This window comes from Crinia signifera, chromosome 8 (assembly GCF_055691185.1).
Source record: "Crinia signifera chromosome 8, ASM5569118v1, whole genome shotgun sequence".
NCBI classification, from domain to species: domain Eukaryota; kingdom Metazoa; phylum Chordata; class Amphibia; order Anura; family Myobatrachidae; genus Crinia; species Crinia signifera.
The window spans coordinates 172,680,402-172,700,328 of NC_139224.1; the positions used below are offsets into that span (position 1 = coordinate 172,680,402).

Here is a 19,927-nt window from a genome sequence, read left to right on the forward strand (position 1 = left end):
GAAGAACAGGCAAGCACGGGGGGCTGGAGATAACTATGAAGGAGATCACTGTCCTTGATAGGTTTCCATTAAGATTTGATTTAGAATTATTGTTTAAGTGTTAGCTAATCAATTTTATGTTTCTTGTGTTAGTCTGCATTTGCAAATACCTGTAATCAAGCTATTTTTTCATGTAAAGCTTTGTCATACATTTTTTTATAAGTTTGCGTTGGTGTGCCATTATTTCACCGTTTGCCGTTATCTTTAAGGGTTATAAAGTAATTTTCCATAACTAGGCGTTATCACCTGATCTCTTCGCTGCTTATTTCAGAGTTCTGTGATACGACAGCAAAAAGTGAAAGGCTTACAATAATATCGCAGGTCTGTGGTCAGCTGCAATCCATTCGCACCTCGCTCACTATTGAATGATTTTCGCAGAATTTGCATAACCCAGAATCCACTCTGCCAGCGCCATACAATCCGGCTGATTGAGCCAAAACAGACGTCATATACCCTCCCTGAAAACCCTTGGGCACGCCAGCATTTTTCCATACACATCCGGGTGACACCACAAACGGCGGCTTCCTGTCATTCAACCTGCAAACGGCTTGGGATGAAAATAAACTGCGGGATTTTATAGCAGGATGGCCTGGTGCATGCGCGCTAGAACACATGCACATGTGATAATCCCATGGCCAGCGACGTCGCAGGCCAGCGATCGGGTCTGAATAACCCATATAGTTTCAAGGGTTCTAGAATAGGGAGGACAGAGGGAAAGGGATATAGGAGTCACAATGACACAAAGGCAGGTAAGCTTAAGATACCAATGGGGAAGGTCAGATGCTTGGTGCATAGTGAGAGGAGTCAGCAGCAGAGAGAATAATGCCACTGCATAGGTCACTGGTGCGGCCTCATCTAGATACTGTGTCCAGTTCTGTATAGGTCACTGGTGCGGCCTCATCTATATACTGTGCCCAGTTCTGTATAGGTCACTGGTGCGGCCTCATCTAGATACTGTGTCCAGTTCTGTATAGGTCACTGGTGCGGACTCATCTAGATACTGTGCCCAGTTCTGTATAGGTCACTGGGGGAAGCGGTCATCTATTAGAATGAATTTAGGTCTACAGTCATTAGGTCGACCCCACTAGGTCGACTGGCAGGAAGGTCGACCTGACTTAAGGTCGACATGGGCCAAGGTCGACATGACTTAAGGTCGAATTTGCATAAAGGTCGACATGAGGAATGTCAACTGGTCATAAGGTCGACATGGGGTTTTTCACTGTTTTTTGAGCCGACATGTGCCGACAGGCTGTATTTCATGCCCTACCATCCACTAGGGCGTGGAGGAGGTTATTAAAGCTGTGGCGAGCGAAGCGAGCCACCGTGCCCGATGCATTGCGAGCGATGCACGGGTCTGATTCTCATAGCCAACTGTGTCCATGTCGACCGTGTCGACATTCGGCTAAAAAAAAAAGTGAAAAACCCATGTCGACCTTATGACCAGTCGACCTTCCTCATGTTGACCTTTATGCAAATTCGACCTTAAGTCATGTCGACCTTGGCACATGTCGACCTTGGCCCATGTCGACCTTAAATCAGGTCGACCTTCCTGCCAGTCGACCTAATTGGGTCGACCTAATGACTGTAGACCTAAGTTCATTCTGACAGATGTACCGATTCCGTCACTGGTGCGGCCTCATCTATATACTGTGCCCAGTTCTGTATAGGTCACTGGTGCGGCCTCATCTAGATACTGTGCCCAGCTCTGTATAGGTCACTGGTGCGGCCTCATCTAGATACTGCGCCCAGTTCTGTATAGGTCACTGGTGCGGCCTCATAGATACTGTGCCCAGTTCTGTATAGGTCACTGGTGCGGCCTCATCTAGATACCGTGCCCAGTTCTGTATAGGTCACTGGTGCGGCCTCATCTAGATACTGTGCCCAGTTCTGTATAGGTCACTGGTGCGGCCTCATCTAGATACTGTGCCCAGTTCTGTATAGGTCACTGGTGCAGCCTCATCTAGATACCGTGCCCAGTTCTGTATAGGTCACTGGTGCGGCCTCATCTAGATACCGTGCCCAGTTCTGTATAGGTCACTGGTGCGGCCTCATCTAGATACTGTGCCCAGTTCTGTATAGGTCACTGGTGCGGCCTCATCTAGATACCGTGCCCAGTTCTGTATAGGTCACTGGTGCGGCCTCATCTAGATACTGTGCCCAGTTCTGTATAGATCACTGGTGCAGCCTCATCTAGATACCGTGCCCAGTTCTGTATAGGTCACTGGTGCGGCATCATCTACATACTGTGCCCAGTTCTGTATAGGTCACTGGAGCGGCCTCATCTAGATACTGTGCCCAGTTCTGTATTGGTCACTGGTGCGGCCTCATCTAGATACCGTGCCCAGTTCTGTATAGGTCACTGGTGCGGCCTCATCTAGATACTGTGCCCAGTTCTGTATAGGTCACTGGTGCGGCCTCATCTAGATACCGTGCCCAGTTCTGTATAGGTCACTGGTGCGGCCTCATCTAGATACTGTGCCCAGTTCTGTATAGATCACTGGTGCAGCCTCATCTAGATACCGTGCCCAGTTCTGTATAGGTCACTGGTGCGGCATCATCTACATACTGTGCCCAGTTCTGTATAGGTCACTGGAGCGGCCTCATCTAGATACTGTGCCCAGTTCTGTATTGGTCACTGGTGCGGCCTCATCTATATACTGTGCCCAGTTCTGTATAGGTCACTGGTGCGGCCTCATAGATACTGTGTCCAGTTCTGTATAGGTCACTGGTGCGGCCTCATCTAGATACTGTGCCCAGTTCTGTATAGGTCACTGGTGCGGCCTCATCTAGATACTGTGCCCGGTTCTGTATAGGTCACTGGTGCGGCCTCATCTAGATACTGTGCCCGGTTCTGTATAGGTCACTGGTGCGGCCTCATCTAGATACCGTGCCCAGTTCTGTACAGGTCACTGGTGCGGCCTCATCTAGGTACTGTGCCCGGTTCTGTACAGGTCACTGGTGCGGCCTCATCTAGATACTGTGCCCAGTTCTGTATAGGTCATTGGTGCGGCCTCATCTAGATACTGTGCCCAGTTCTGTATAGGTCACTGGTGCGGCCTCATCTAGATACTGTGCCCAGTTCTGTATAGATCACTGGTGCGGCCTCATCTATATACTGTGCCCAGTTCTGTATAGGTCACTGGTGCGGCCTCATCTAGATACTGTGCCCAGTTCTGTATAGGTCACTGGTGCGGCCTCATCTAGATACTGTGCCCAGTTCTGTATAGGTCACTGGTGCGGCCTCATCTAGATACTGTGCCCAGTTCTGTATAGGTCACTGGTGCAGCCTCATCTAGATACTGTGCCCAGTTCTGTATAGGTCACTGGTGCGGCCTCATCTAGATACTGTGTCCAGTTCTGTATAGGTCACTGGTGCGGACTCATCTAGATACTGTGCCCAGTTCTGTATAGGTCACTGGTACGGCCTCATCTAGATACTGTGCCCGGTTCTGTATAGGTCACTGGTGCGGCCTCATCTAGATACTGTGCCCAGTTCTGTATAGGTCACTGGTGCGGCCTCATCTAGGTACTGTGTCCAGTTCTGTATAGGTCACTGGTGCGGCCTCATCTAGATACTGTGCCCAGTTCTGTATTGGTCACTGGTGCGGCCTCATCTAGATACTGTGCCCAGTTCTGTATAGGTCACTGGTGCGGCCTCATCTAGATACTGTGCCCAGTTCTGTATAGGTCACTGGTGCGGCCTAATCTAGATACTGTGCACAGTTCTGTATAGGTCACTGGTGCGGCCTCATCTAGATACTGTGCCCAGTTCTGTATAGGTCACTGGTGCGGCCTAATCTAGATACTGTGTCCAGTTCTGTATAGGTCACTGGTGCGGCCTCATCTAGATACTGTGCCCAGTTCTGTATTGGTCACTGGTGCGGCCTCATCTATATACTGTGCCCAGTTCTGTATAGGTCACTGGTGCGGCCTCATAGATACTGTGTCCAGTTCTGTATAGGTCACTGGTGCGGCCTCATCTAGATACTGTGCCCAGTTCTGTATAGGTCACTGGTGCGGCCTCATCTAGATACTGTGCCCAGTTCTGTATAGGTCACTGGTGCGGCCTCATCTAGATACTGTGCCCGGTTCTGTATAGGTCACTGGTGCGGCCTCATCTAGATACCGTGCCCAGTTCTGTATAGGTCACTGGTGCGGCCTCATCTAGATACTGTGCCCAGTTCTGTATAGGTCACTGGTGCGACCTCATCTAGATACTGTGCCCAGTTCTGTATAGGTCACTGGTGCAGCCTCATCTAGATACCGTGCCCGGTTCTGTATAGGTCACTGGTGCGGCCTCATCTAGATACTGTGCCCAGTCCTGTATAGGTCACTGGTGCGGCCTCATCTATATACTGTGTCCAGTTCTGTATAGGTCACTGGTTCGGCCTCATCTAGATACTGTGCCCAGTTCTGTATAGGTCACTGGTATGGCCTCATCTAGATACTGTGCCCGGTTCTGTATAGGTCACTGGTACGGCCTCATCTAGATAATGTGCCCAGTTCTGTATAGGTCACTGGTGCTGCTCATCTAGATAATGTGCCCAGTTCTGTATAGGTCTTTTGTTGCGTCCTCATCTAGATACTGTGCCCAGTTCTCTATAGGTCATTGGTGTGGCCTCATCTAGATACTGTGCCCAGTTCTGTATAGGTCACTGGTGTGGCCTCATCTAGATACTGTGCTCAGTTCTGTATAGGTCACTGGTACGGCCTCATCTATATACTGTGCTCAGTTCTGTATAGGTCACTGGTACGGCCTCATCTATATACTGTGCCCAGTTCTTTATAGGTCACTGGTACAACCTCATCTAGGTACTGTGCCCAGTTCTGTATAGGTCACTGGTGTGGCCTCATCTAGATACTGTGCCCAGTTCTGTATAGGTCACTGGTGCGGCCTTATCTAGATACTGTGCCCAGTTCTGTATAGGTCTTTTGTTGCGTCCTCATCTAGATACTGTGCCCAGTTCTCTATAGGTCACTGGTGTGGCATCATCTATATACTGTGCCCAGTTCTGTATAGGTCACTGGTGCGGCCTCATCTAGATACTGTGCCCAGTTCTGTATAGGTCACTGGTGCGGCCTCATCTAGATACTATGCACAGTTCTGTATATTCTGGAAGCCATATCTCCAGAAGGATATAAATAAATCAGAGACGGTACAAAGAAGGCCAACTAAAATGGTACATGGCCTACATCACAAAACTTACCCGGAAAAACTTAAAAGATCTTACTATGTACAGCTTGGACCACAGAAGGGAAGAGGAATGGGGCATGGTAAAGATGGTGAACTATCAGGGGAATTACCAAGGTCCAGGAGTGAAACATTCTTCTAAGGAAGAGAAGTATTAGGAAATGAGGACATGCACTGACACTGCAAATATTACTTCACAGAAAGAGTAGTGGATAGGTGGAATAGCCTCCCATCAGAGGTGGTAGAGGCTAAGGCATATAATACTCTTACAAAGATCTATGGTACAAATATTGCCTAAAGGACTGGAAAAAAAAAAAAGTGAGTCTGTGTGTGTGTGCGGGGGGGGCAGCAAACTATATTGGCCAATGGTGGTACACATATATGTGTGCATGATGATTCTCACTAGTTATACGCTGCAAAGGGTTTAATGCAGGTGTTATATTGTACGCTAACGGAAATCCCTGGAAAAACTGCATTACAAGCTTGGTACACAAGAGGGCGCTACCTGACCAATGAAATATTAAATAATCACAAAACACTTATTTCAATTGCTTTTCAGAAAACTGGATATACAATTCTCTGCAAACTCTCCAAACTGCCATTATTCAATCTTTCACTTTCCTAATAAAGGGCCATGTCTTCCTATTATAACAGACGATATTGGATTATTGGATGATTAAGAGGGTAGGGATTAGAATACAATGTTACATATCTTTAGAACAATTCCCGGTACTTCTTTACTTTCACGGCGCCACTAGATTAGGACAGATAGGATATCGCGGGCATTGAATGCACAAAAAAATCGGGTGCGACGCGAGGCCCGCGATTTCCCATAGGGACCAATGTTAAATTTCTCAATTGACACGATTTTTCTGTTCAATGCCTCAATTGACACGATTTTTCCATAGGAATCAATGTTAAATGGCCCACAGAGGCCAAATAGACACCCTGAAGTGTGAAATGGCCCCCGCAATTGTTAACGCCACCCCACGGTCAACGTGAACCCGAAGTGTGGCGAGCGCAGCGAGCCCGCGAGGGGCGGTGGCACGCGTCCTAAGACCTTTTCATACCCCCACTATCCACGTCGGCGTGGAGTTGAGAATAGAATAGTGTGGCGAGCGCAGCGAGCCACCGAGCGCGAAGCGTGGCGAGCGCAGCGAGCCCCGCGAGGGGACAAGGATACCTGTGAAGCCCGCGAAGGGACGCGTTTACCTGTGAAGGTATCCGCGTCCCCTCGCGGGGCTCGCCACGCTTCGGGCTCGCCACACTATTCTATTCTCAACTCCACGCCGACGTGGATAGTGGGGGTATGAAAAGGTCGGAGGATGCGTACCGCTGCGCTCGCCACGCTTCGGGTTCACGATGATCGTGGGGTGGCGTTAACAATTGTGGGGGCCATTTCACACTTCAGGGTGGCTATTTGGCCCTGTGGGCCATTTAACATTGTTTCCTATGGAAAAATCGTGTCAATTGAGGCATTGAACAGTAAAATCGGGTCAATTGAGAAATTTAACATTGGTCCCTATGGGAAATCGCGGGCATCGCGTCGCACCCGATTTTTAGTGCATTCAATGGCCGCGATGCCCGCGATTTCTAGTGGCGCCGTGAAAGTAAAGAAGTACCCAATTCCCTGTATACAATGTATCACCAACCGCCTGGAAAGCTCAGGAGATTCCCGTACAGGTTAACACATATACCCTGAACCATGGGTGCCCACTTGTTGCCCCCTGCCAAGCTTGATCACATGATCAGGGCGCACCAAGTGCCATACAGTCAGTTAGATGATGTTCTTTGGCACCAATATATTCAGAACCCATGATTAATACAGCCTATATCAGAGGTTAAACTGAGCAGTTCCTTCGTAGAAACATAAAGAAAAAGAAATCGGGCACAATTCCAGTGTGTTAGATATGAACCAGTTTAAACACAGCTAGATCGCCAATAAATTGGAAATGCGGCTCCCAGTAGCAAATTGGAAATTGATTACTGGCTAGTACTGGTTTAAACTGAAAGAGCGCAAAACCAATTCTAATCAAATTACATAAGAATGTATTGCCCAATAACAGAATTCAAATTAGAAAAAGAAGACGTTCAGCTAAGGGATGTCATACAACATCGCCACAGATCGGTAACCAGATTAATGGAATGCAGTTTCAGAGATGAGCAAAAAGAGTTCCTTATTCCGGTGCCGCTTTCCCTTAGATTAGTAGAATAAATGTAGATTATATAAGGGAGAGCCCCATATGTATACTTACCATCCGTGATCCGGTAATGATTGGAACCAAATGTGCTCCATATATATATATATATCACAGTCCCGATCAGATGGTGAATTGTATCCAAGTGGCAAACTTGATTCCCGTCTGCACCTCCAATCCGGAGGGATCCCTTCTATTGGGAACTACAGTATATCCAACCTGGTCCGTAATGTCCCCACTTGTTGCAGCCAATCAGTAAGAGGTGCTGGGAGCTTAAGGTGGCCATACATCAGAAAGATATTGTACCCAATCATACAAATCTCAATTGATTGTTAAGGTGGCCATACATCAGAAAGATATTGTACCCAATCATACAATCTCAATTGATTGTCAGATGGATTGTATGACTGATTGTATGATGGATTGTATGCAGATCTTGTGTACACAATCATGCAGCAGATGGATTGTATGACTGATTGTATGATGGATTGTGAGTAGATTGTGTGTCCAAAACCCACCAAGGACTGCCGGGGATTTCAAGAGAAATTGGACACAATCATAAGCGCAATCGATCTTAAGATCGATCTTTCTGATGTATGGCCAGCTTTAGTTTGCCGCCATGCAGCAAGAGCGCACGTTGTGTGCAGTGTTGGTTAATAGCAGCCACTGTGGAGGGTGCGGTGGAATCTACAGCCACTGCGGTCAGCCAGACCACTCTCACCGTGGTGTCCTGGCTGACAGATGGTGCTTGGCGAAGCAGATGGAGCAATTGCTTGATTTGTGGTCCCAGTACGTCAGGATCCACTTGATTGGAAGCAATTCTAGGGTGTAACCCCTTCTCTTGACACATTTCTCCACTGGGTTAGTTTGGCAGGTTCCTCAGAAGATGGGCTAAGCTCCCAGCACCTCTTACTGATTTCAGGTGCTGCAATAAGTGGGGACACTACGGACCAGGTTGGACATAGTAGTGTTCATTCTAGCACCCTCTATCATTGAAAACCCATGCAGTTCCTCTTCCCTGCCTGGGGTGTCGCTGTCTGCTGTAGTGCTTCTAGCACAGTGTGGTCTGTACATCAACACTGATATGCAAACCAGACCTGTGCTAGAAACACCACAGCAGACAGCAACACCCCAGGAAGGGAAGAGGAACTGCATGGGTTTTCCAATATAGCAGGTGCTAAAATGAACACTACATAGTTCCCAATAGAAGGGATCCCACCGGATTGGAGGTGCAGACGGGAACAAGTTTCCCACTTGGATACAATTCACCATCTGATCGGGACTGTCTGTTATATATGGAGCACATTTGGTTCCAATCATTACAGGATCACGGATGGTAAGTATACATATGGGGCTCTCCCTTATATATACTATTACCTATGACCTATGTAAAATGGGGGACATGTTTAACATATACAAATATATCAGGGGCCAATATAAGAAACGGTCAGGCACCCTTATTACTTTGAGGAAGGACTCTAGGACACGTGGGCATGAGTTTAGCCTAGAGGAGAGAAGATTTCATACCCTTAGAACAGGGATGGGGAACCTTTAGCCCTCCAGCTGTTGTTGAACTACACATCCCAGCATGTCCTGCTAGTTTTGCTATTTGGCTATGCTAAAACTGTTGCAGGGCATGCTGAGATGTGCAGTTCAACAACAGGAGGGGGGCCGAAGGTTCCCCATCCCTGCCTTAGAAGAAACAACTTTTTTAGGGTCAGGGCAGTAAAATTGTGGAACTCTTTTCCTGGAGAAGTGGTGTCGGCAGAACCAATAAATTCTTTTAAAATAAGGTTGGACAATCATCTATTGGGCAAAAACATCCAGGGGTACAAACAACAATCATAATCTGTATATAATTAAATCAGATGTCAGTTATAGAAGGGATGGGGCAAATAGATCAAACACTTTAATAATGCAGGTTGAACCTGATGGACGCACGTCTTGATTTCAGCCTTAGTATGTAACATTGTCCATTTTGGCTTTTTTTTTCCTGCGTAGAACTACAAGTCTCAGCACCTCTCATTAGCATTATAAATTAGCACTGTTTACCTGATCTCTTTCATATGAAGAGAATGAATGCAATGATGTGATTTCCTTTCTGGGAAAACAACTCCCCTGGTGACACTTACTGCGTATAACGATCACTAATTACTTAGTTAGATTTGTGTACCGAGCATGCTGCCTGTTCCGTGTATCGCTCATTAATCCTGTACTAATAATAATTGCGCAGAATAGGACGACACCCCTGTGTGTATTACGTGTGTGGTGTACATGTACTTGTTTGCGTCACTGTAACACTGCTGGGGAAAGGGCTCCGGTGCGTTTGTAAATCGTGTTGCAGAGACAGATTTCTCCGCAGCTCGATATAAAAGGACAGATGTTATTTGTCTCAGAGCTGAATTCTCATGGAGCCGCATGAGACACTGCTCATCTTGTGACAATACCTTTCCACGGCCACCTCCGCAGGCGTCTTCAGCGCGACACTTGTCTCCGTGAGTTCCACTTTTCTCACGCTGCCAAAGAAATCGGTGATGAGAACGTTGTGCGGATCTCTCTGGAAGAGGTCGGTGCGATGTCCCGGTGTGGATACGCAGAGGCTCTTAGGACAGACCTGGAACTGGAGAAGAGAATCTCAGCGTTAGTCTCTGTACCTCAACATGACACGAGGGGGTTGGTGGGGTATTAAAGCTTCCCTAAAATAAATGTAATTGAGAAATAGCGTTCGTAGACATGGATAGCCAGCACCAAAAGCACCCACAGAGCTGACAATTATGCCAACGTACAGCACTGTATATTACCCCATTGCTGATGGCAGACACAGAGAGAGGCCAGCAGTTGGCAGGAGATTTCAAATTAATAGGGCAGCCGACGATTGGCTGAGAGCTCTCTCAGCCAATCAGCGGCTGCTCTATTAATTTGAAATCTCTTGCCTGCCACTGGCCTCTCTCCAAAGGGGAGTGTGGTGGCGGGGTGCATGGGCAGACCCCATACACCGCTAGTCATGGCCAAATCCTCTGTGTGTGGGGCTATGATCAGGGGTCCAATATCTATCCATGTGGGAGCACCTTTAGAACTACTCACATTTGCACAGAGGGCAAAGTCTCTAATGTTTTGGGAATTGCATATAGATCGATCCAACCGCAGATTTGCACAGGGCTTTTGCCTCGGTCTGGGCGGCCGCTATCTACTTGGCTGAATTAGGCCCCAGAGGCACAAATGCTGTAAAAGTGAATTAATGCCACCAGCTGTAACCGCCCCAGTGTCTACACATTTGGGGTGTTAAAAACTGACGAAACTTCAAAGAAATCCTCAAATTCTTTACCATACCTGCAACAAAGTCCCGATCTGTCTGTGACAACAGGGGAGTGGTTTACACAAATGGGAGTGGTCTACATAAAGAGGCGTGTCCCAAAAACAACACTTTTATAATAACTGGTTTTAGATATACCGTGACCCACGGCCTTTTACACATGAAAACACAAGAGCATTGCGGTGTTCAGGCTCTTCCCACTGTTTCCTATGCAATGACAATCACAAAGCTTTCACTTCAAATATACTAACCCAACCAAAACCCGGGGAGCGGATCTGAAGGATTCCCCAGAACCCGCTCCATCCAGAGCCAGAGCCATCACAGAAGTTGAGCGGCTCTGTCGCTGACGGATAGCATTTGCGGCACGAACCGGTGCATGAAGGGAAACCGCACTTTGTTGTACTTCTGGCAAAGGTCTGACAGTGGGAGATTAGCAGCCATTTACAAATACGCTCTATTAGATAAATATTAAAGCCGAGCTGATGGCAGCAGGCCCGACATCTTGTCACATTACTCTAGCTGGCCCAAATTCTGGGCTTCAATGAGCCTGCAGATTCCCCAAAAGCTGTTCCATGCGAAAATCTGCATCGTGTGTCAGGCTTTCATGCACCTCGCGGATGCCGTAAACACTGATTATAAATGCACTTTGCTCCAGACATGTGCTTCCAAGTGGCGTGTAACCGTAAGGTCAGAGGATTCTTTGAAGACAAACAGTGATTAATTCATTTGATGCGTTTCATTTGACAGTGAACTACAGGGGGTCGCACTTAGCACTGGGGTGTCTTTACAAAAGCAGCTGGCTTTCCAGAACGTTCAAAGACCGTCAGCTAAAAGCGGTTTATCAATTCTGTCTCATGTGCGGAGACGTGTAACTTCCATTACATCTCCTGATGACGGATCCTTCTGTCTGACCAGGTAAACGCAAGGTCTGTGTACACAGCGCAGATCCTTAAACTTACTATATTTTAATGAGTAAGAACTAACTATCCTAAGAATTAAGTTATAGATCACTCCACAACCAACCCACAATAGTGATCCCAATCCCCACTAGTAACATGTACTTAATGTCCATGTTCTAGAACCCACCCTACGTACAACAGACCCCTCCTATCACATTTCCACCCTGCCCTCATTTGCTAGCTTGTGCAGAAAATACAAATCAGAATGGTCTTTATATATATTTTAATCTATTGCTTTGGGGCTCATTTACAATTGGAACACGCCTCGCAGGAGGAGCAGTATACATGGTTGTGCGCTTGTGTAGCGGTCCCCAAGAAATGCTTTATAAACACCCGCAAGACCTTCATAAGGGCCAGAAGATAAAGGAGCGATGTACGGACCTCTCTCTTCAATTGTTAGCGAGGGGCAGAAAAAAAACAGTTACTGGTCGTTAAAAGGTGTTTATTTGTACACTAATTAGAGGGCGACGAGAGAAGTTAATCAGCCGGAAAGCGAATGAAACAAAGGGTTTACATTTTTAATGATAAACTCTGTACATGGTGAATTAGGTCAGAGAAAGCAGAGAACGTCTTTGTGCTGACACCTCCTCACGGAATTCTCACCATTCCGCTGGTGACAGAGCCACGACATAACATAAAACCTGTCTGCGTGGGCTTCGTGCTGAGCAGTCTGCACGAGCCAATAGCGGCAGAGGCCTCCAAAACCGGCACTTGTGTCGGCGCAGGAGAAATGCCAGCTCGTTATCGCTCTCATTATTTCAGTGGAATCAGAGGGGGTGCAACGTGTAAAACAGGGATTATCAACCTTATTCAACTAGCGGCACACAAACCAAGATTTTAAAATTGCCAAGGCGCACCATCAGTCCCCACAGGGAAAAACACATTGACCCCCACAGGAAAAAAAACTAATCCATATGTCCCCCATCTCAACGCTAGGAGGGTCTCATCAGATTTCAGCATAACCTCAATGCCGATGACACCCCTTAGTCCCTGAGCGATGCCTCACATCTGTTGTTTTGCCTTCTGCTCCTAGATCTCTTAGCTCTATCATAAACTCAATATATTTACGTTTATTATATTTCCCCCAAACCCATAGATCCCCCCTCCTCCATCGGTTGCTGGTACCTTCACTCTGTCTCCCAGTTCTGCTACCTAGGTCTATTTCACAATCTTGCCGCTTCCATCACGTTTTTTTAAAAAGGAAACCCCTTCTAAGCTTGGATGCCAACAAAACCACGGCCAACGCCCTCGTCATTGCCCTCCTACTCAACTGCAACCTTCTCGTCTCTGGCCTTCCGTTCACCGCATGAACTCATCATTCACGCTGTTGACCATCTCACCGACTATCCCACCACTCGGTATTGAGCTCAATGTCTTACCAGGTCATTCATGTTGTTCTGGCTGGCTGGGTGGATCTCCTCCAAAAATTCCAGGACATAGAAAGTGTATCGGTCCATGAGATGGACCCCGATGGCCATATCTGGTTGGTGCTGCAGACAAAAGAAATGAAGAAGAATCTAAAAATATTTTCAAAAACATGCCAAGAAAAAAATATCAACAGTATTGACCCAATAAGGAAAATTATCAACTGCAGAACTCGGTTTGCACTCTGCCTGCCCGAGTTAGCACAGGTGTTGGTACATTAGGTTGACACCAAAAGGACAACACTAGTTTTTAACGTTTTTCTGGTTTTACTATCAACACCTGAGCACATGGAGCCCCAATTAAAGTGTGGGTTTCCCTCGCCATGCTTCTGGTCAGGTGCTTTGCTCTGCTACACCCTAGCTCGGCCCACTTTACCATTCCCAATCGGAGACCACATGAATGAAAAAGTTATAAAAAAAAATGTTGTTGTTTTTTTTTTTTTTTTTAAATACCTCAAAAAAACGTCTATTGACCATTTCATATGTCAATCAAAGAGTCCTCCTTAAGACCAAGTCAGTAATACCCCTTCACACTCGCAGAGCCGGGTCATACCCGGGAATGTGTTCCCGGATGCTTCCCAGGACTCTACCCAAGAATGTACCCTTTCACACTGCACTCAGACCTGGGATCGACCCGGGACAGCCATATTCACACTGATTCCGGGAAATCCCTGCAAATACATATGCATGTCATTAGAAATGGACTCCAGGGCTCTGAAAGATGACCTCAGCGTTTGAGAGCCCAAGAAAGCTCCAAATCAGCAGCTTTTTTAAAGTCCCGTGTACCCAATCCCGGGTATGGGACCATTCACACTGACCGCATCCCCGGTTGATTCCGGAATCTACCCAGGTCAGGACCTGGGTAGCAATCCCGGGATATTCTTTCAAGACCCTTTCACACTGAGCTAAATCCCGGGTTGATGCGCATTCATGTGCAAAAACCCGAGATATTTTAGCAAGTGTGAAAGGGGTATTATATATTGTGAAGGTATAAATCAGGCCCACAGTATCGCCACCTAGTGTTGGTTATTATCTACCTCCTATAACAATAAGTAGCAGGAAATCCTCCCGGGAATGAATAAAATAAAGGTGTGAAGACTTCTACAGAACACAGAAGTTACTAGAAACCCGGTACTGAGCTCCCGCGGGTACTGACCTGTTACACCAGGCATACGGATGTACTTACAGACAGAGAGTCTTCTCCGACCTGGCTGCTGGCAAGGGCCATAATGTTAGGCGAGTAGAACCGTTCGTACATAGAGGCCCCCTGGCACGTATCTATTATAAACAGCAATTCATTGTACCTAGGAGTAAGCACATCCATCACACGACGGGATTACATTGTGGGAATGACGCGCACGTTACAGGACACGTTCATGCAATATAAAGACAATGTGTAATATTCAAAAATGCGCAAAAGAAAGGTTCAAATGTGTCCGGAAGTTATGGGTTAAAATTCCTTAATAAAAAAGGCGCTATATACAGTATACTAATAATAATTATTTATTACCAGTTAATGTAGTGCACACATAATCCACATCGCTGTACAAAGAAGATTTCGCCATTCACATCAGTGCCAGTACCAGAGGAGCTTGCGTTCTATGGGCCAGATCCAGGCAATGTGAGCGGCGCTCAGAGACGAACGATCTACCTCTTACATGCGGAATGATATTGTTAACGATATTCTTCAGTGACGTCACATGGCCCCCGCTGAACGTGTAGCCATTGCCAAAATAGTCAGATCAGACAACAGGCGTCATTAACTGCACAGTGGGTACACAGCACGCGATAATATCATTAACGATATTGTTATCATGCATATCGTTTGCAAATATCGCATAGTGCGAACCCAGCTTTAGTTCAGCTCAGTCTGCAAATCCCCTTTCGGAACCCCAGGTCACGTGAAAATCATCTAAGTCACGATGCAATGAGACTGCGCGGGGTAATGTGATCTCTGTGTGCAACTGAGTCTCTAAGTCTGTACACAAAGTGCTAGAATGTAACAGCCATAGGTTTTATCCAATACAATTCACTGTGCTCCATATACAGACTCCGTCACACACAATGGGGGTTATTCTGGTTCACTCGCAAAGGCAAAAAAGGGGGGGGGGCAAATGTAACATGTGCAGAGAGAATTAGATTTGGGTGAGTTATTTTGTTTCTATGCAGGGAAAGTACGGACTGCTTTATTTTTACACTGCAATATAGAAATCACTTTGAAGTAAAACCTCACCCAAAGCCAACTCTCTGCACCAGTTACATCTGCCCCACCTGCAGTGCACATGGGTTTGTCCATTTGAGAAGGAATTTGCCTTTGCGAGTGAACGAGAATAAGGGCCAGTATACAAGTGACACATATCACAACACAGCACAGCCTCCTCGTGTGTCACACGCACACTGTGTAGGAAAACCATTATGCCAGACATTAGCAGTTGCCCAGGACCTAGTGGCTCACCCGCACCAGGCTTCCCGCACTGCGAGGCGTACTGAGGCCGGTTATACGAAGACGTCCTCCACAGCATTTAGGTCTCTTCCAGTGGAATCACTCCACCGGTCTCTGAGGGCTGTGAATAAAGTCCCTGCCGGCTACTGTGGTTCATTGTATGCAATACAATGAATTGCACAAGACACTGAGATTATAGTAGAGAAGTAACGTAAATAACAGCTGTCGCTTAGGACATTTATTCCAACAATGAAACCGTATGAGAGGACGTGTATGTGAGAGATAATCGCTCTACCCTCTATGCATGATTACATGAACGCCACAATCATTTACAGAACACAAATCACATTAAATGTTCCCCAACATTCCACGCCTGCACCACAATTACTGTAACTACAGGACAATCGGTGACCCCCTGCCATTATTACGCCACAGATTACATTCTGCAGAGTCTGAGGCCAGAAAGCCCTGACTAAGATAAAGGTCATTCTCAGGATTACAATAAATTGGGATAAGCAGAGTCTAGTTACGCCACAACGTTCCGCGAGCCTTGAGGTCACCGAAACGCAGTATAAACTGCTGACACAATGGTACGGGTGCCCCGCTCTCCTACATAAATTCTGCCCATCTGTATCCCCCCTATGTTGGTGCTGTGGTACGAAGAGCGGTACTTTAATTCTTACTTGTGGGATTGCCTGTAAATAATTCCTTTCTGGTCTAAAACTACGACTGACTTACCGACCAAGATTGTGGGCTGCCGGGAACCGGAGGGCCTGGTTATTATCTCATTCTAAGATACCTCTATCTACCTATGAAAAAATGGTTTCTTAAACACATATGTAATGCAGCTAGGGCCATGGTACCAGTTGACTGTGGATCTGTGTCACCACCTAGTATGTAGGCATGGTGCCAGCGGGTAGACTTTTATATGTATATGGGTGATATACAGCTTTGGAGAAAAGGCTCGGACAATTTCACTACATGGTTTTGATGGATAGAATTTAAATCTAAACCGACGCATAGTACATTGCAAACGTATCTACTTCTTTCAAAAATACAAATAATTAGTTGAAAAGAAGAAAAGGCTGCAGCGGAACCCTTCAAAGCCAAAATTACAATGTATCACTCAAGCACCTAATATTTATTTTACACAAACATGTGTGGGGCTACGTATCAAGTGCTGAAGATCGATAAAGCAGAGAAGCCAAAGTCTGTAATTGTCTGGCATCGAGCAAAAGGGGCAATTCTCCAAACCTTGTACTGTATTTACCAGTCAGGATATCACCTGACTTCTCAGGCCGCTTTGCTACACCCTGGACTCCCGGCTCACAGGCCCCTCCTTAAAGGTCAGTGCTTCCATAAATGTAGCATTATTTAGTGCCCAGCGTTCCGGTCCAGGTGGTAACATTTAATGCCCCGTATTCGGTTACTGATTAGAAAGAATGAGACTTACTATAGCAGTAAGCATACAGTAATACAGAATGCTGAGCAAGACGGCTAAATGCTTAAAGTTTCCATAACAACCACGACTATCAATTATCATTCTCACAGAGAATACACGCCAGATACTAATATATACAGAAATAACACAGCGCTGCTAAACGTGACACTGTCACACTAACAACTACACAACTTGTATATTCACAGCACACACACATCTATTACACCCTACACAGACATAGGACACTACACCACAACATGTCCTGACCACCGGCCATAATACATCTATTACACCCTATACAGACATAGGACACTACACCCCAACATGTCCTGACCACCGGCCATAATACATCTATTACACCCTATACAGACATAGGACACTACACCCCAACATGTCCTGACCGCTGGCCATAATACATCTATTACACCCTATACAGACATAGGACACTACACCCCAACATGTCCTGACCGCCGGCCATAATACATCTATTACACCCTATACAGACATAGGACACTACACCCCAACATGTCCTGACCGCCGGCCATAATACATCTATTACACCCTATACAGACATAGGACACTACACCCCAACATGTCCTGACCACCGGCCATAATACATCTATTACACAATATACAGACATAGGACACTACACCCCAACATGTCCTGACCGCTGACCATAATACATCTATAACACCCTATACAGACATAGGACACTACACCCCAACATGTCCTGACCACTGACCATAATACATCTATTACACCCTATACAGACATAGGACACTACACCCCAACATGTCCTGACCACCGGCCATAATACATCTATTACACCCTATACAGACATAGGACACTACACCCCAACATGTCCTTACCGCCAGCCATAATACATCTATTACACCCTATACAGACATAGGACACTACACCCCAACATGTCCTGACCGCTGGCCATAATACATCTATTACACCTTATACAGCCATAGGACACTACACCCCAACATGTCCTGACCGCCGGCCATAATACATCTATTACACCCTACACAGACATAGGACACTACACCCCAACATGTCCTGACCGCTGGCCATAATACATCTATTACACCCTACACAGGCATAGGACACTACACCCCAACATGTCCTGACCGCTGGCCATAATACATCTATTACACCCTATACAGACATAGGACACTACACCACAACATGTCCTGACCGCTGGCCATAATACATCTATTACACCCTATACAGACATAGGACACTACACCACAACATGTCCTGACCGCTGGCCATAATACATCTATTACACCCTATACAGACATAGGACACTATACCCCAACATGTCCTGACCATAATACATCTATTACACCCTATACAGACATAGGACACTACACCCCAACATGTCCTGACCATAATACATCTATTACACCCTATACAGACATAGGACACTACACCCCCAACATGTCCTGACCGCCGGCCATAATACATCTATTACACCCTATACAGACATAGGACACTACACCACAACATGTCCTGACCGCCGGCCATAATACATCTATTACACTCTATACAGACATAGGACACTACACCCCCAACATGTCCTGACCGCTGGCCATAATACATCTATTACACCCTATACAGACATAGGACACTACACCCCAACATGTCCTGACCACTAACCATAATACATCTGTTACACCCTATACAGACATAGGACACTACACCCCAACATGTCCTGACCGCCGGCCATAATACATCTATTACACACTATACAGACATAGGACACTACACCCCAACATGTCCTGACCGCTGTACATAATACATCTATTACACCCTATACAGACATAGGACACTACACCCCCAACATGTCCTGACCACTGCCCATAATACATCTATTACACCCTATACAGACATAGGACACTACACCCCAACATGTCCTGACCACTGTACATAATACATCTATTACACCCTATACAGACATAGGACACTACACCCCAACATGTCCTGACCACCGACCATAATACATCTATTACACCCTATACAGACATAGGACACTACACCCCAACATGTCCTGACCGCCGACCATAATACATCTATTACACCCTATACAGACATAGGACACTACACCCCAACATGTCCTGACCGCCGACCATAATACATCTATTACACCCTATACAGACATAGGACACTACACCCCAACATGTCCTGACCGCCGGCCATAATACATCTATTACACCCTATACAGACATAGGACACTACACCCCCAACATGTCCTGACCGCTGACCATAATACATCTATTACACCCTATACAGACATAGGACACTACACCCCAACATGTCCTGACCACTGACCATAATACATCTATTACACCCTATACAGACATAGGACACTACACCCCAACATGTCCTGACCGCCGACCATAATACATCTATTACACCCTATACAGACGAAGGACACTACACCCCAACATGTCCTGACCGCTGGCCATAATACATCTATTACACCCTATACAGACATAGGACGCTACACCCCAACATGTCCTGACCGCCGGCCATAATACATCTATTACACACTATACAGACATAGGACGCTACACCCCAACATGTCCTGACCGCCGACCATAATACATCTATTACACCCTATACAGACAAAGGACACTACACCCCAACATGTCCTGACCGCTGGCCATAATACATCTATTACACCCTATACAGACATAGGACGCTACACCCCAACATGTCCTGACCGCTGACCATAATGCATCTATAACACCCTATACTGACATAGGACACTACACCCCAACATGTCCTGACCGCTGACCATAATACATCTATTACACCCTATACAGACATAGGACACTACACCCCCAACATGTCCTGACCGCTGGCCATAATACATCTATTACACCCTATACAGACAAAGGACACTA

General features: G+C 46.4%; 1 protein-coding gene across 2 annotated transcripts in view; it reads right to left on the reverse strand.

Annotated features, from left to right (window-relative positions):
- Window positions 1–19,927, reverse strand: part of PIGK (phosphatidylinositol glycan anchor biosynthesis class K) — a 115,619-nt gene that overhangs the window by 63,735 nt on the left and 31,957 nt on the right. For both annotated transcript variants that reach the window (XR_014454546.1, XM_083157788.1), the window contains exons 7-9: window positions 14,311–14,428; window positions 13,080–13,190; window positions 9,876–10,048 (exon numbers count right to left, since the gene is read on the reverse strand). Coding sequence is in view for 1 of the 2 variants with exons in the window: in XM_083157788.1 (XP_083013914.1) it covers window positions 9,876–10,048; window positions 13,080–13,190; window positions 14,311–14,428 (402 nt within the window). In the remaining variant the exon portion in view is untranslated. The remainder of the gene's footprint in view (window positions 1–9,875; window positions 10,049–13,079; window positions 13,191–14,310; window positions 14,429–19,927) is intronic.